A 16,555-nucleotide genomic window follows, 5' to 3' on the forward strand; every position below is an offset into this window, starting at 1 on the left:
GTTCCTGGTCTTCTGTGCCTTGTGGGGCAGCCTTGTTCCTCTGGGACTGTTTTGCGATGGGGACATATAGAGGATGAGACCCTCATGTCCATGCCCTGGTGCTGGCACCCAGTGGATGGTGGCTGATGATGTCTCCTCTGGGCCGTTGCACCTGTGCCCCAGGGTAGCTCCTGTAGCTGAGCTGCCAGGTCACTGTGTTTCCTAGGGTCCTCATGGGCCTGCCCCAGTGGAGGCACCCCAGAGCTGGTGCCCTAAACTGATTCTCACTCCCTTTTCAGTGTAGACACCGTGGGGTCTACACCACGGGCTCATGCCCCTGTGCAGGCACCCTGCTTCTGCACCTGGAGCTGAGGTGACAGTTTAATGGCCTCAGGGGTCCTTCATTTTCCATTTCAACGTAGGTACTGAAGTTTGTGTGTTCAGTTGACTTGCTCGCCTGGGCCCTCGGCTCTCCCAGTCGCGGGGCCACGCAGAGGTGCAGGGGCACTGGAGTGCTCTCTGCCCCATGTGGCTCCCGTCACAGACTTGTGTGCAGCGTCTTGGGGTGGCAGGTCCTGTCTCAGAGTAGGGACCCAGATCTGGGGTGACAGCTGAAAGCCCTCGCCTGGCCTGGTCGTCATGCCGTTACCCAAGGTCAGGCGCTGAGAGCTGAAGTGACAGGTGGCTCTCCACACCTGGGTGCTGAAGCGTCGCCCTGGTCTAGGCCGCCAAGAGTGAGCCGTTAGTTGCTCTTCGAGATCTGGGCCCCATGCCTTGGCTGCAGTGCAGGTGCCTGGAGCTGAGGGGGCTGTGGGGTGTTGTCGCCTGGGCCTTCCTGCTGGGCCCCAGGGTAGAGATTCAGTGCCAGGTGAAAGGCCTTATACCTCAGCACCACCGTCGTCGCCCAGAGCTTAGGTGACAGGTGTCTGTGCTCGCCTGGGGTGGGTTACATCTGCCCCAGGGTAAGCACACTGATGTGAGGTGACAAGTATCTCTCCTCACCAGCCTGTCATCCCTGTGCCCCACCAGAGGGCCCCAGTGCTGAGGTGAACTTTGTCTCGATTCAGTGAGGCTCTAAGGACTGTGTCAGGATGTATTCCCCAGGGTGAGGTGACCCGTGACTGCTTTCACCCGGCCCCTCTTGCTTCTCCCTCATTTCAGGTTCCTAGAGCTAAGGTCATAGCTCCTTGTCAGGGCCCTGATCTCTGTTACCACAGGCACCCAGAGGTCGGGTGACGGCCATGCGTCTTCACCAGGGCCCTCACATCTCGCCACAGTGAAGCACCCAGATTGGAGTCTTTGGTTGACTGCCCTGGCCTGGGCTCATGCGTCTGTCACAGTGGGGACATGCCGAGCAGGGTCAGATTGGGAGGTCCCCACGTTTCCCCTCCTCGCTCACACACCATTATCAAGTGTTAGGGGCCCAGGAGGAGCCAGGTCCCTCCTCTGCTTCGGGCTCCATGCTTCTGAGTGTCCCCCTCAGTGATGCCATGCCAGTGGGCTCCCCAAGGGACCTGAGTACCGGGAAGGACTATCCCCAGCACACAGCTCTGCTAGGTCCCCCAAAGTCTGCAGACACCCTTGAGGCTCTGTAAGGGGGCTCTAAGCACAAAAACCCCAGTGGAGTCAGGGAGGGTCCCTACACATTCATGTGATTTTTCTCCTGAGGGCTTGATGGCCAAATTTTGAGGATTCATTTGAAGTTCCAAGGCCAGGGGTCTTGGATGTCTCTTCCCCAGGGCAGGTAGCGGGTGCTCCCTGGTGGTAATCAGGGAGAAGGCATGGCCGCAACTCCAAAGATGGGCTCTACCCATTTCCGGCCACCATCTTGGGGCCCACGGCTCTTGTGTCATCCTGGGCCTTTTGCAAAGCCTCATCTGCCCCTCACAGGCGCATGGCTGCACCACAAAGAGTCAAGGGCAAGAGCTTGTAGCCACACTGTGAGTCCCTAGGCCGACCCCGTCAGCTCTTGACGAAGTTTTGCTACCACCCCTTCTCCAGGAGGCCACAGGCACCAGGAGGGAGGACCAAGACCATTGCCCTCCCACTGCCTCCAAGTGGAAGCCTGGCCTCTAATCCTGTGCAGTGGAGCGTTCTCAGCTGCTCTGTGCAGATCTGGGCTTGGAGGGACTGCGACATCCAGATTCCAGTGGAAGAGTTAACCCTTAAGGGTCTCTGACCTGTCCCTGTCCCAGCAAGCTCCTTCCTCCCGTTCTAATCTAGGCCCAGGTGAACTTGGGGCCATGACTCACCATCCCAGCTCATGGGATAGAACAGGCCAGCCCACCATTCGGGTTTCTTCTCCGTCTACGTACTGCTCCCCCAGAGTCCTGAGGGGTAGCCTCAGCTCACGGCTCAGCCCCAGCCCCCACCTGCTGGCACCCCCAGCCCAGGGCACTGCGCAGGGCTTCCGGACAGCTGGCTGTCAGCGGCGGGCTGAGGAGAGGCCTCGAGGGTTGGAGCTAAAAGCCTTGGGAAGCTGCCTTCAGAGGCATGGGTGGGGACAGAGGGCCGCAGACCAAGCTGGAGGGAGGACCCACAGTGGCCCAGCTCTCGCTAACAGCTTGAGGGCCTGGCCCCATTGCCACACACCTTCATCTGGGACACTGAGCCATCCTTCCCTGGTCACGTGCCAGGCTGCTGGATTGTCCCCTCCAGAAAATGTACCACCACCAGACCATGTGGTCCGTTCACTCCGCTCCCAGTCAGCTGCGTCTACCAGAATCCAGGCCATGAGTGCAGGGACCACACGTTCAGTTGCTGCTGTCTCTTCAGTGCTCAATCAGGAATGGAGCCTGAGAGAGGGGGCTGGACAGACACTTGGGGGTGCAGCCTTTGCTGGGAGTGTGCCCTGGAACCTCGGGATGTGGTCTTAATTCAGAAACAGGGCATTTTCAGAGGTAATCGAGGGGCGTTAAGATGAGGTCCTGCTGGAGTAGGGTGGCCCCTAATCCAGTGTGACTGGTGTCCTTATAAAAAGAGGAAACAGGAGACAAACACAGGGAGAAGGACACATAAAGATGGACACTGAGACTGAAGGGCTGTGTCTACAAGCCAAGAAAGGCCAAGGAGGCCAGCCACCACCAGAAGCTGGAAGAGACAAGGAAAAATCCTCCCCCGGGAGGTTTGGTGGGGGTCGTGGCCCTGCTCACTGCTTGATTTCAGGCCTCTGGCCTCCAGCTCTGGGAGAGGAGACATTTCTGTGGTCTGAAGCCTCCCAGCGCCGTGGTGCCGTTACAGGAGCCCCGGAAACACAAGTGAGCAGAGTGCCGCAGATGTCGGTTCTCTGCTTCTCAAGAGCAGCCCGGGTGCGGGGCAGGGGCACCGCCTGGGTGGGAGCATCTGGGTGGAAAGTGAAACTGAACATGACCCGTTCCTGCATCCGAGCTGGTCTTGTGACAAGACCCTATGGGGCGAGGTAGAGCAGAGGCGGACACTTAGCTTGGTCATAACTGGATGTGGGGTCAGGGCTGAGGGGCACCCACATTCCTGGCCCACCTGGTGATGGGGAGAGGTGAGGGATTGGTCCCCATGGTCACAGGTGGTAAGAAAGAAACAAGCAGGAGACCGGCGGGTCTGTAGATTTAATGTCAGGGGCCAAGGTGGGGCATCCCACCTGCGCTTCTACTTTTCCAGTAGCGAGGGCAACACCTGTGGGTGGGGTGAGATGGGGTGGGCCGTGGAGTGCACTTAGGGTGGTGGGGGAGCTGGGGGCAGCAGAGGGACACTTGGGGGGGGCTGACACATGGAGGATGGCTGGGCAACACGGAAGTCCCTTGCAATGGGGGACCAGGGTTGTTGAGTGGCACCGAGGCTGGTGTGGTCGTGACGGCCACTTTCCCCAAGTCCTGAGGAGCTGGCCCACGGAGGCCTGCCGCGGACCCTCTGTTGCTGGTAATTCCAGTCCTCCCCCAGGTGCTGGGCTGGAGGAGCCGCGCTTATCCTTCCTTCCGATGTGGCTCCGTCCCGCGGAAAGAAGCTGGTCGGGCAGGGCAGTGGTGGCCAGGGGTGGTCACGGCGCGGGGCTGGAGGAATGTACCTGGGCCATGGGCAGCAGGGGCACTGGGCAGCGGGGGTCTGCACCCGGGCCGGGAATGTGAGGCTGAGGTCTGTGGTCCCAAAGTCCTCCCAATGTGATGCAGGTCAGAGGGTGAGAAGGCGGGAAGGACAGAGAGAGGTAGGGCCAAGAGGGTGGGGTGGGGTGGGGCAGTGCTCAGGGCTCAGAGCTTGTGGGGGTTCACCCACTTGTAGGTCCCCTCGTACTGGAAGCCCACTCTCTTCATCAGCTCATCTGCCTCGGCCGGGCCTCGGCTGGGGAGTGACAGGCAAACAGGAGATGTGAGGGAGCCCCGGAGCCCCATCCCTGCCGCCCGGCCCAGCACCTCCACCTTCTATACCTGCCATAAACGTAGGGGATGGGCTGCAGCTTCTCGCGTTCGATCTTGTGCAGCAGCGGAGTGAAGATGCGCCAGGCCTCGCGGAGCTCGTCACTGTGGGGACACCGTGAGGCTTTAGGTGGGTGGTGGGGACAGGGAGGGAGGGAGGGTGGGAGAAGGTGGGCTCTCACCTGCGCACGAAATGCATCTGGCTCCCACAGAAGACGTCCAGGATGAGTCGCTCGTATGCGTCTGGGAGCTTCACATTCTGCCGGGGGCAGGGCTCCGTGAGATGCCTGCCCCATCCCTACCAAGCCCCGCCCCCGAGGCCTCGCTTCCTGCCCTTGGCCGGTGCCCACCTTGTATCTGTTGCCGTAGGTAAGGTCCAGCTCTGACTCCTCAGGGTTGAAGAACATGCCGGGCTTCTTGGTCATCATCTTGGTGTACACGGCCTCGTTGGGCTGCACACGGATCACCAGCTCGTTCCGCTTGCACTGCTGCTGGAAGATGTCCCCAGCCACATCGCGGAACTGCAGGCGCACCTCGGCCTTGCGCTCATTCAGGGCTTTGCCGCAGCGCAGGATGAAGGGCACCCCTAGGGTGGGGGCAAGGCCAGCCTCAGGACCTGGCTGCGCGTACATATAGGAGGGAGCGAGGGAGGGGGTGGGTGGCGAAGTGGCAGGGTCCCACCCCCACAGGGCCTGGCCCTTCCCGCACTCTGCGCAGTCCAGGCCTGCCCGCCCAGCCCTGAGATGTCACCTACCGTCCCATCTCTCATTCTCCACGTAGAGGACGACGGCCGCAAAGGTGGCAGTGATGGAGCCGCGGGGCACCGTGGGGTCATCCAGGTACCCTTTGGTGGCCTCACCCTCCCCATTGGGGTTCCCCACATACTGGCCCAAGACCACATTGCTCGCCTGCACCTCTGAGATGCATTTCAACACCTTGACCTGAAAGACATTCAGGGAGAGACGGGTCCCTTGGGTCATGAGGTGGAGAGGCCCGCGCACGAGGAAGCTATGTGACCCTGCAGGGTGGCCTTCCTGGAGGGGTGAGTGGCCAGACAGATAGCTTTCAACTTTTGACTCCCAGCCTTGGGCTCCCTATGCTCAAGACTGGTGGCTGGGGCAGGATGCAGGACCTCCACCCACCTTCTCATCACGAACATCATCTGAGTTGGTGGAGGCAGGCTTCTCCATGGCCACCAGACACAGCATCTGCAGGAGGTGATTCTGCATCACGTCCCTGGGGGCGGAAGTGGGTGGAACTTGGTCAGGGACTTCTCGGTTGCAAGGCTGGAGTAGAGAGCTAGCTTGCCTTGGCTCCCCTCCCTGTGGGCCAGGTTCCGGGGGCTCAGGGCCTTGAGCTGGGCTTTCTGGCAATGAGCTATGAGACATGCTTCCTGATTCCCAGGGTCTGCCCGGCCCCCGAGAGAAGGAAGAAGACAGTGACCTTTCCCTTCAGACACTCCTGCTGTCAAATTTCAACCTCGGGGTGGGAGGAGGAGCCCAGAACAAAGAGAGGTGACCCCGCAGGGTGGTGGGTGACATGGTGCCCCACACCTGTGCCGATCTCCCAGGAAGGGGAGACAGGCTCTCACCGGATGATCCCAAATTCATCGAAGTAGCCCCCGCGGCCCTCAGTGCCAAAAGGCTCCTTGAAGGTGAGGATGACGCAGGCGATGTTGTCTCGGTTCCAGATGGGGCCAAAGATCCGGTTGGCAAACCTACAGGAGGGGCCAGGTGTGCATCTGAGGGGCAGCAGCCAGGCAGGCTGGGACCCCCAGTGTCCACCCTGACCTCATCCTGGCCCCAGCCGCACCTCAGCACCATGAGGTTCTGGACCATCTCCTTGCCCAGGTAATGGTCGATGCGGTAAATCTGGTCCTCACGGAACAGGGAGGAAATGTGGTTGGATAGCTGGTCAGAGCTCTGCAGGTCCCTCCCAAAGGGCTTCTCCACAATGATGCGATTCCAGCCTCTGTGGGAACCCAGAGCTGCATCACCCCCATACCCTCCCTGGGGGCTGGGGTTCAGAACCTCATCCCCCTTCCTGCCCCCTACCCCAGGGAGCGAGGGCAGAGCCTCCCCTCCCCACTGCTGCATTCTGAGATGCCCTGGTGAAGCTCTGCTGGGCTGCCCACCGCCGGGCCCCGGCACAGAGCCCCCTCACACTGGAGGACACTTTCTGTCCTTTCCAGCCCTCAACGCCCACACTCAGAACTTCCTTGGATGCCTCCTGGTATGCTGTGGTCCTCTCCTGGGTTAAGAGTGGCCCCGGAGCTAGCAGGAAGTGGGGTGGGCGGTGGGAGTGGGGGGCGGACATGGAAAAGAGAAGGGATGTCAGAGGCACAGTTAACTCCGTGGGTTTCAACGTGGGGAAAGACCCCTTATTCCTCCTGGGGAGCTAGTGTGGCATTCTGTGTTCAAAACCGGACAAAGTGAAACAGGCACGGCTCTGCCTTTGTGAAAAAAGCAGAGCCAGAGCAGCTGCGCAACACAGGCAGGAGGATCCTAGTGGAGCAACACTGCCACCTCGTGGCGACAGAGGGGACCTCTGGAAATGCTGAAAGCCAGAGATTAAGCCATCGGCAGGGAGAGTTTCGTGGAGCAACACTGCCATCTTGTGGTTCTGGTGGGGACTGCTGCCAGGGACAAACGGATTTCCAGTCAGGTGGACCCTCAGGGAGACATGAGGATTTGGATGGTAAGTACTTGTGGTACCATTTTCAAAAAAGGCTCTTAGAAAACTCTTGTTGCTCCTATTCCCTTCTTTGGAGAGCTAATTCACGGGAAGAACAAACAAGGGACATTCGTCTTTTTCAGACTCCTAGACCAGTTTGCCCCGGGAGCTCTGGACAACGGCCAGGGCAGGGCACCCCTAGGAGGCAGGAAGGGAGGGAGAAAGACCAGCCTTACGTCTGGCTCATGCAGGTCTCGCGGATGTTCTTGGTGACGGCCTCGTAGACGGTTGGGGGCAAGGCCAGATAAAAGAGGCGGTTGGCCTGTGGCCCCTGGTGGAGGGCATTCATGTGGCTGTTGAGGCGCTTGTAGGAGGCTGCGTCATCATACTGGCCGGCCACGTAGGAGTTGCGGGCGAAGAACTCCTCCAGCTTGGGCTTCTCCTCTGGGGTGGCCTGGGAAACGCGGACACAAGGATGTTGGTCCCTCCACAAGCCCACATTTAGGGCGGGCTCCCTCCGAAGTCAGCCATCCTGGCCCCACAATGGGTTCACTCCCATTTCATCAGCTCAGCACATCCACAGCAGGGCCGGGGTGGGCGGTAGGCACCCCCTGGGACAGAAGTCAGATTTTGGAAACTTTGACCTGAGAAAGATCTCTCTCCACAGTCATTTTACCAAACTACGGCACGCTGAGAAAAGCCCGGCACAGTGGGCAGGACGTGGCGAGGCCGAGTAGGGGGCTGGGAAACAGCGGTCATCAAGGAAGTGGTGGCAACAGGCAGGGTAGGGCCTGTGGGTGGCTTTGGGGAGGACAAGGATGGGAAGGGACAGACTGGGCCCTCCCCGCACGGTGGGGGCAGGGAAGGGCGTCTGGGATGGAGGGGGCTGACACCCGCGCAGACACTGGGAGCCACTCACTTTGAAAAATGGCTCACTCTGCTTGCGGATGTCAGCCACCGTGAGGCGGGAGCGGGCGTAGCCCACAATGTAGGTGTCTTCTGGCAGAAGGCCATCCCGGAACAGCCACCTGAGGGCAGAGGAGCCCTGGTGAGGGTGGGAGGGCAGGGAGGCCTCAGGCAGCGGGGCGGTGGGGGCATGGGCTTACCAGATGGTGGGATAGATCTTCTTCTTGGCCAGGTCGCCCTGTGGCAGAGAACACAGGTGAGGTCAGGAGCTGAGAACACCCCCTTGGAGACCCAGCCCTTCACCCCAACCCTGAGCTGACAGCAGTGTGCCTTCCTGGGGCACCTGCCAACCTGCTGGCCCTGCAATCCTCAAACCACAAGCCCTGGTGTCAGGGGCAGCAGGTGGAACTGAACCCCAAACAAATGCCCGCTTCTAAAGAGCTCCCGGGGGTTCAGAAGAGAACCCTGGAGTCTCTAGAACCAAATGGCAGTGGAAGAAACACACAGCAAAGCCTTACATGCTAATAGCAGCAAGAAAGGACAGCTCGAAGCAGATGAGCTGAGCATCAGTTTCAGAAGTTAGAAAGAGGATGGGGAAATTTTAAAGCAAACAAGTCACGGGGCAGGAACCAATGAAAAGTAGAAATGAAGAAAATGGAAAACCAACCAAAGGAAAAGATCAACAGAGCTCAAAAGCTGGTGTTTGAAAAAGACTAATAAAAACAAACAACACTGTGGCAAGACTGCTTTTGAAAAAGGACCAATAATTAGGACAAAACTCCAGGCAGGAAAGACAGAAAGAGGGTCTTATGAATGACCTGATTCCAAGTCTGACAACTTCGGTGAAATGGACAAATTTTGAGAAAAAGCCATCGTACCTAAATGGAGCAAGGGCCCTGCGCAGGCAGAGGCTGCCTGTGAACAGGGGCCTAGGGAGCAGGGGCTATGCCGCTCTGTGGGGCCCCCAGAGCCCCGGTTCTGGACCCTCCGAGAAAGGCACATGGGCCCCAAGCCCGTCTCATCCACGTACACAGACGCAGATGCAAAAATCCTGTGGAAAATATCAGCAAACCCCATTCTGCAATGTGAAAAATGGCATGTGTCAGAAATAAGTTGGACTCACCAAAAAAAAAAAAATCATTGAAACTCACCAGATTAAGGGGAAAAGGCTCTAAGAAATCTCTGTCTATTCCTTTTGATGTTTTGAAAATCTAGCAAGCTTGCAAAGCTTACCAGATGTAGAAAAGTGTTCCAGGGATTTCAACTCTGTCTTATGATCAAACTTCTTATCAAATTAGGAATCAAAGAGGATTTACTTACGTTGATAAAGAGCACCTATAAAAAGCCTCACAAACACCGTATGTTGCCAGGAGATGATGGAAGAATCCCCTCTGAACAATCAGTAACAAGAAAAGAGCGCCTGCCATGACCTCTTCAGTCAATGCTCACCTAGAAGCCCAGCCAATGACGTAAGGATTAGAAGGAAGAGACGACACTGGCATTATTTATAGGTGGCAGTTTGCCCATCAAAACAAAACCACCTCAAATCCAGCTAAAGATAAACTGTTCTGGCTAGTGAGATTTTAGCAAGGTAGCTAGAGTTAAAAAAGTCAATATATGAGGGTTGACACAGATTTATTAGATGGGACACAGAAAGCTATCACCAGAAACAAAGTGATTGACAAATTAAGGCTTCATCAAAATTAGAAACGCCTGGTCATCATTAAACGGTATGAAGAAGATGAACAGACTGGGAGAACACATTCACCAGACTCATCTGTATCTAGAATATATAAGCCACTCCTATAGCAAAAGAGGAAAGAATCCAACTAAAAATGGGCAAAATAGTTGAACAGATAGTTCACAAGGAAGAGAAATGAGTGGCTAATAAACACCTGAGAAAGTGGTCAAGGTCATCAGTTGTCAGCACAATGGAAGTTAAATCACAGTGAGATCCCACTTCACACCCACCGCAACAGCTGGGACCCCAGAGATGAACATGCCAGGCGCTGGAGAGGATGTGGGGCTGATGCTTGTACATGAACGTTCACGGCAGCCTCCGGCCTCAACGGGCCCAAGCTGTGAACCACCCCACTGCCCGATCCACCCACGGGAGGAGCAGCAGCTCTCTCCACCACAATGCGAACCGGCTCAACAACGCCAAGGAATGACCCACCTAACACAGGTGACTCTCAAAACCATCATGCTGCGCCCCAGACCCAGACATGACTAAATACTCCGAGTTCATTTAAGTGAGGCTTTAGAATAGGCAAAGCGGGGCGGGGGGAGGGTCTAGCTCAGTGGTAGAGTGTATACCTAGCATGCACCGGGTCATGGGTTCAATCCCCAGTACATCACCTAAATAAAACATAACAATAATAAATAAATAAACCTAGTTACCCCCCCCAAAACAAGAAGAAACAAACAAAAATTTTGAATGGGCAAAACAGATTTGCTGTGAGAGAAATTACATCCGCTGTTGTCTGCAGCGGGAGGTGAGGTGGGTTGGTCTTCTGAGAACTTTCTGGAAACGTCCTCTTTGGTGATAAAGCTGCATAACCAATTGTTTAGTGAGGACGTGTGCGTTTCAGTGTGTACCAATTCTCCCTTAAAAAAGAAGACTGGGGGGAGGGCCTAGCTCAGCGGGAGAGTGTGTGCCGGGCATGCACAAGGTCCTCGGTCCGATCCCCAGTCCCTCCATTCAAACAAACAAACCTAACTACTCCCCTGAAAATGTCAAAACAAAAAAGACTGAAAAAAAATTTCAGTAGAGGGTGGGGACTGGGTATGAGCACACAGCAACTCCAAGCAACAGAAGACTCACTACAAGGAATCACCAATCCCTTCTCTCCGAGCCCCAGTTCAGTTGCAGGAGCCGCCCCAACCTGCTTCCGTTCTGTGACCTGACAAAGGAACCCTCCATCCACTCCAAGTGGAAGAGGTGGTGTGTGTAGCCTCTTTCATGTGGCCACCCGGTAATCAGAGCGGGATGCCGGGTGGACCCACGCTAAGCCAGACACGTCCTGGGCAGAAAAACCACCTCCAGGTATAAGGACCTGAAATTTAGTGCAAAATTACCTCTCAGAAGCCACGTAACCATTGGATGAGCTCATTTCTATGAACAACTGCAAAGCAGAAGCTGCGTGACCAAAGCAATTCTGACCCCGGAGACAGGCACGCAGGAAGGCTCCTGGGTGGGGATCCCTGCTCTGGGTGGGAGTATGTGCAGTCCATTTCTGATACTTGAATGTTCGCGTTCTTCCTGTTCTTTGCTTTGCCTCTGGTCTCCTGGGCCCCAGCCGACCTCTGCACGGGGACAACTCCAAATGTCTATTCCAGCCCAGATTTCCCTTCGCCCAGCCCACGCAGGCAAGTCAGTGTCTGCTATCTCCAGGCTCCACTGGGACACTGAGCACCCAAAGTGGGTGGTTCCCAAGCCAGGGTTCCCTGTGGTGGTGCTCCTTGCCCCCGCCTGCCAACTGATTTGCCGAGCATTCTGGAGTGGGTCCCATTCGTAACTGCCAGCTTTCACACGAACCTGAGACAACTAGATCAAGGGGGCTCCGATCCCCAGTCTGGGCCCCTGTGTCCCTCAGCGCCTAGTAGCCCCCCGCTGGTGGCACTTCTCCTAGTGACTGGTTAGGGCCTGCCTCTGGCTTCTGCCATCAGTGGGACACTCTGCCCATGTTACCTTAGGTCAGCTGGCCCTGCATGCTCCAGAGAAGGCTGGCTGGCTGGGGCCCAGCCCCCGGGAGAAACAATCAGAACCACAGCCGGCAGCCACCACCTCCCTGGCCTTCCTCGTGGCCAGTCATGTTTGCTTCTGATCAAATTCCAGCAGGCAGATGTCGAGGAACTGGGACCAGGCTCCTGTCCCGAGTCACGTGCCCTACACCCCAAGCTTTCTGCTCTTGCGATTTCCTTTGGGATTAGCTACTGGCAGAACCTGCTCACCTGGTTCAGCTCAGCTCCTGCAATCGGAGGCCTGCTGGGCTCCAAGTCACCCAAGGGCAAGATGAGGTAGGACCTGGACCAGTGTGGGGCAGGGGACCTGGGGGCTGCTCCCTTCCACTGGGAAGCAGGGCTCGCTGCTCTCCAGGCCCAGTAGAGTGGGACGATGGTGGGCGGCGGGGACGCCTGCCTGCGGCACTAGCCTGGGCTGACTCCTTCCTGAGAACCGAGTGTTGGAAGGAGCAGGTGTCTACGCGGGGGAAGGGCGAGTCTCACATCTCTTCCCACCTGGTCATTTCGTGAGGACTGCAGCAGGGGAGGGAGCCGCCTGGGGGCACGTGGTGACTTAGCAGGAGCAGCAGGACCTGATTAAGATTCCCAGCCGCCAGTATCTGGCCCAGATGGGGCAAAGGGACCCTGGGCCACGACCTGTCACCGCCCGGGTTTTACCTCAGTCTCCAGTTTTATGAACCGTCAGTTGGTCTCTGACGGTTTCGGGGTGGAGGGTGCAGCAGAGAACCTAAGAGGTGGGCTGCCAGCTGGAGGCCTGGCAGGGGTGGGCTATCCCTGTCCCCCTCGGGTCACTTGGGCCAAGGACCTGCCCAGCCTCTGGCTGCTTTGGCTGGATCCCAGCCATGGGGGTGAGAGGGCTAGGGGGCTGCTGTGGTAGGCTGGGACTCCCTCCCACACCCGGGGCTCGTGAGCCACTCAGCCTTTGGGGGTGAGCCAGTGTCATCATGACACAGCAAGAATCTTATCAGCTTCAGGGGCAGGCGGCCCAGAAACATCCCTGGGGTAGGGGAGGGGCTGAGGCTGCCGGGTCATCCCTCACAGGGCCCATCCCTGGGATGGGGACTGAGCGCCTGTCTGGCCCAGGGCCCCTGTGCTCTGGGTGGGGACATGGAGACCTAGAGAAGTGAGGGGCTCGTTGAGGACCCCACAGTGAGCCAGTCCTGCCCGAGTGGACTCTGTCTCTCTCTCACTCCAACTCCTCTCTCCACTCCCTTGGGGGGAAGAGGAGCCTCTAGCAGATGGGGGAGGCCACGATCCTCCAGGCCCAAAGTTCCTCTCCCAACGCTGTCATTCCAGAGCTTTCTGGACTGGGACAGTAAGTACTTGCACTCCCTTCCTGGCTGGGGGCAGTCCTGAGAGGGAGACAGTGGTCACCAAAGTCCGTTAGGTAACCCCCTGAGCCAGCACCAGGATGCCCCAGGGAGGAAGCAGGCGCGAGAAGGGGCAGAGGGTGGCCCAGCCTGCCCCCGGGGCACTGCGGCTGTTCCTCCTGCTGCAGGGGAGCGCTCCTGTGGCGCCGGATGGCTCTGCGGGCCTTGCCTCCTCATGAGTCCCAGGGACACGAAGGCCCAGTGGTGGCTTTGGTCACGTGTGCCACCCAGAACTCTTTTTGGGCTGCCAGCTCCCCTTGGGGCCCAGCCCCACCCCCGCACATGGGACCCATGGGAGGGCGGGGCTCCATCACGCCTGCTGTTTCTTGGGTGAATGAACGGAGAACCTGCTGGTTCCGGGAGGGTGTGCCCCAGCACCACATGTCTCCCTCAGACAGGAAGGAGGAAGTAGCAGAGGGCATCGGGACAGGTGGCATATTGTGGGAGTTGTCTGAGGTGCTGCCTGAGCCCAGGAGGCCCCCACCCCATGCCAGCCCCACTGAGCAGGAGAGACAAACAAGCTAGGAGGCTCTTGCTCCCCCACTCCACCCGGCCCACTTCCCATGTCTGCTCTGAAAGCCTCCGGTTGTTGCTCCCAGAGCGGACAAGCGCAAAGGGGAACCGCCTGATTGCAAAGATACAAAGTTGCCTAACCCCAAGCTAGCCCCAGGCGAAGGCAGCCAGGAGTCACAGAATCAGCTTGGCAGAGCCCAAGGACCCTTGGCATTTGCTTCAAAAGTCCTCAGTTGCCCCGAGGAGACAATGAGGTTCAGAGAAGGGAAGACACTTGCCCCAGATCACACAGCAAGCTTAGATGCTCTCAGTGAGGTGTCTAAGAGTTGTGGGCTGAGGGTCACATTCCATTTACTGGGGCCTGGGACCCTCTGTGGGAGTGCCCTGTGACACAGGCTGTTATGGGGATGGGGGAAGGAGGCAAAATAACCCCGAGTTACTGTCTCCCCCAAACTATTTCTTGGACGAAGGTCCCAAGGGTCAGAGTCCCAGGTGTTAAGGTTTGTGGCCGACACAAGTAGGGTTATTCTCAGGGGACCAGGCTTGGGCCGTGGTGAAGTCTAAGCCTGCCGCATATGCTCCTCCTGGACACCCCTTAGTCTTGGGGTTATAGGGGGTCAGTGGAGAATCTGGGTTGGCCTTCTCTTCCCTCCCACTGCCTCTTGCCCAGCCTTCTTGTTCTCCTTTTCCAAGTGAACTAGCTGGGGAGAACTCTTGCTGAAAGTTTATATAAGAAGTTACCGGCCAAGATGGTCACATTAGGGGTAGCAGATTCTTGGTCATGTCCAGGGTTAAAAGTGAGAAGAGGAAACCACTTTTACTTGGACATGAAACCCTGACAGCTCTCCTGCAACCTGCGAAACCTGGTTTCCACATGGCTGGCGGGGAGAGTGCTTCAGTCTGGGGGTCATGGCTCTCCAAGGACCCTCCCTCCCTCTCCTGTTTGCCCCACCCCGTCATGTACTGTCAACATGCTTGATTTCTGCGTTTGCTTCTACTCTCTGGCCTTTCCTACCAGAAAAGACAGGCAGTTCCACTGGCTAGAAATGGGGGGCTGGGTCTCACTCCTTGGCAGGCCTGGGAAGTTGGGGCAGAGAGGTAGTGTTCAAAGCAAGGGTGAGTGTCTGTCCCCGGGAAACTGGACGTAGTAGAGGTACAAGGTGGAGATCGGTCCTCAGATGCCACCTCTGGCACTAACTGACTGCGTGACACTTGTCAAGTCAGAAATAGGTTTGGAAAACATAGTCCCAGAATGAATGGCTTTCCCTGTCTGCATCTCGTGGAGGAGGAGGTCCAACCAGACAGTCCTTACGGACTTCCCAGCTCCAGGACACGGGTCTACAGTCAATCGCTGCACACAGATTTCAGAACTGCCTCACTGTGTGTGTACACTGGGCTGCGCTGGAAAGATAGGACCAAGAGGGAGAGTCCAACCGAGCAGAGCCCGAGGGGTGCTACCACAGTCAGTTGGGAAAGCGCAGGCACCGAGAAGAGACTATAAGTAACGTCATGCTCTAAGTCTGCTGTTTTTAGGACATGGGGCCTGTGGGAGACTCACCGATGCACCCATGATGATAAAGATGTGTGTATCTGACTGATGGAAGGCATCACCCTGGTACAGCTCCTCCCGCAGGATCCCGCACACCTGGGTCCGGCTCAGAGCCACCTGCTCTGCCATGCTGTTTCCTGCTGGAAGAAAAACTCGTTGACAAGGCATGACAACAGAAGAGCACTGAGAAGCTGGCCCCTTTCTGGAGCGGTCCTTGGTCTCTCACCCAGCTGACACCCGATTACTGACACCACGCTGCTGTGAACAGATGGGGAGCAGGATGGTTAGGAGGAGTTAGAAACTGCAGGCTCTGGGCTCTGGCCATACTCCCCAGGCTGCCTTCTTTCACGGTGTATGTTACAAAATCACCTAAAACATTAGTGCATTCCAGCTTAGAGCCTCAGCTCTGGAGGACTGAACTAAAAGCCTGCTGGAGTAGCGCAAGACCTGCCTAGGATCATCTCACTCGGGATTCGGGCGGAAACTGCAGAAGGAGCTGGAGTATGTTAAACCGTGCAGCTGATGGAGTGTAACTCCAGCCCTACTCCTACCACGCTGGGAGACCTCGGCAAGTCCCTGTCCCTCTCAGGATCTCACTCACCTCAGGGGTCCAATGGAGGAATGCAGGGGACAGTGAGATCGATTAAAACGTTTTCGATTTCGCTCAGTCCCCAAGTATGGCAAATCAAAGTGACTCGCAGCACAGCACGCCCTACCGCAGACGCGGCACCCGCCCACTCAGTTACTTGTGCTTCACCGCCGCAGCCCGTTGCCCTCGCAGCCCCGGAGACCCCGGCAGTTTCCGGGGTCTGCGCCCCGCCAGCTCATTTAACCGGTGGGGGCGGGCACCTAGGCTGAGCTGACTAGCCTCAGGCGAGGCGCGCGGGCGGGGCTTCCGTGGGCCCCACCCTCGCGAGGGCGGGCAGGGCCGAGGGCGCGGGAAGGTGCGCGCGCATCCCAGGCCTGCCTCGGTGCGAGGCCCCCGCCCTTGTCCCGCCCCGCCCCTCGAGCACCTGCGCCGGGCGCTGCGCGGGCAGCCTGCTGTCCCCACCGCCGCTGCGCCGTGCCCCCGATGCTTCGCGAGTCCGCGTGCAGTTCCCCGCCGGTTGCCCGCGTCCCCATCCCGGCCTGGCCCCGCCCCTACAGTCTGGCTTTCTCGCCGGCTCCGGGCGGTCCTGAGACCTCGCAGAGGGCCCCACTTCCGCCGGCAGCGTGACCACGCCCCTTTGTGGGCGGGGCCCTCTGCAGCGCCCCACCTCCTCGCCGGACGGGTCGCTCGTTCAGGTCAAAGCGGCCCTATTAGACAGCTTCGTCGTGGCTCCGCCCTTAGCGGGATGGCAGGGCGGCCAAGCACCGGGTGCTTGGATGCCACCGCCGGACAGACAAGGAGGAGTGTGGGTCGCGACGCATATTACTGGGGAGCATCTTGCTGGCCA

General features: G+C 58.0%; 1 protein-coding gene across 4 annotated transcripts; it reads right to left on the bottom strand.

Annotated features, from left to right (window-relative positions):
• Positions 1–3,548: 3,548 nt before the first annotated feature.
• On the bottom strand, positions 3,549–16,384 carry G6PD (glucose-6-phosphate dehydrogenase). 4 transcript variants are annotated; one of them, XM_031675433.2, is made up of 13 exons: positions 16,133–16,384; positions 15,129–15,256; positions 8,144–8,181; positions 7,957–8,065; positions 7,274–7,491; positions 6,177–6,335; positions 5,956–6,081; positions 5,507–5,600; positions 5,119–5,305; positions 4,715–4,950; positions 4,547–4,623; positions 4,377–4,469; positions 3,549–4,290 (listed from the first exon to the last, which is right to left on the bottom strand). In XM_031675433.2, the coding sequence occupies exons 1-13, from the start codon at positions 16,239–16,241 to the stop codon at positions 4,200–4,202; spliced, it is 1,665 nt and encodes a 554-aa protein (XP_031531293.1). In that variant the 5' UTR covers positions 16,242–16,384; the 3' UTR covers positions 3,549–4,199. The 4 variants fall into 4 exon arrangements, with proteins under 4 accessions (XP_031531293.1, XP_031531292.1, XP_015107796.1 ...); XM_031675432.2 differs by having other exon boundaries at positions 15,129–15,259; XM_015252310.3 differs by lacking the exon at positions 16,133–16,384 and adding an exon at positions 15,721–15,947 and having other exon boundaries at positions 15,129–15,259.
• Positions 16,385–16,555: the final 171 nt, after the last annotated feature.

The sequence above is a fragment of the Vicugna pacos genome, chromosome X (genome assembly GCF_048564905.1).
Source record: "Vicugna pacos chromosome X, VicPac4, whole genome shotgun sequence".
Taxonomy (NCBI): Eukaryota; Metazoa; Chordata; class Mammalia; order Artiodactyla; family Camelidae; genus Vicugna; species Vicugna pacos.

Bases quoted from the DNA above. Each gene is read 5' to 3' on its own strand.
- G6PD (XM_031675432.2), bottom strand. From the start codon at position 16,241: ATGGGGACGCGGGCAACCGGCGGGGAACTGCACGCGGACTCGCGAAGC. The intron at 15,260-16,132 runs GTGCTCGAGGGG...TTTTTCTTCCAG, and splicing joins CCGCGCAGCGCCCGGCGCAG to CAGGAAACAGCATGGCAGAG. The intron at 4,624-4,714 runs GTGGGCACCGGC...TGCCCCCGGCAG, and splicing joins CCTACGGCAACAGATACAAG to AATGTGAAGCTCCCAGACGC.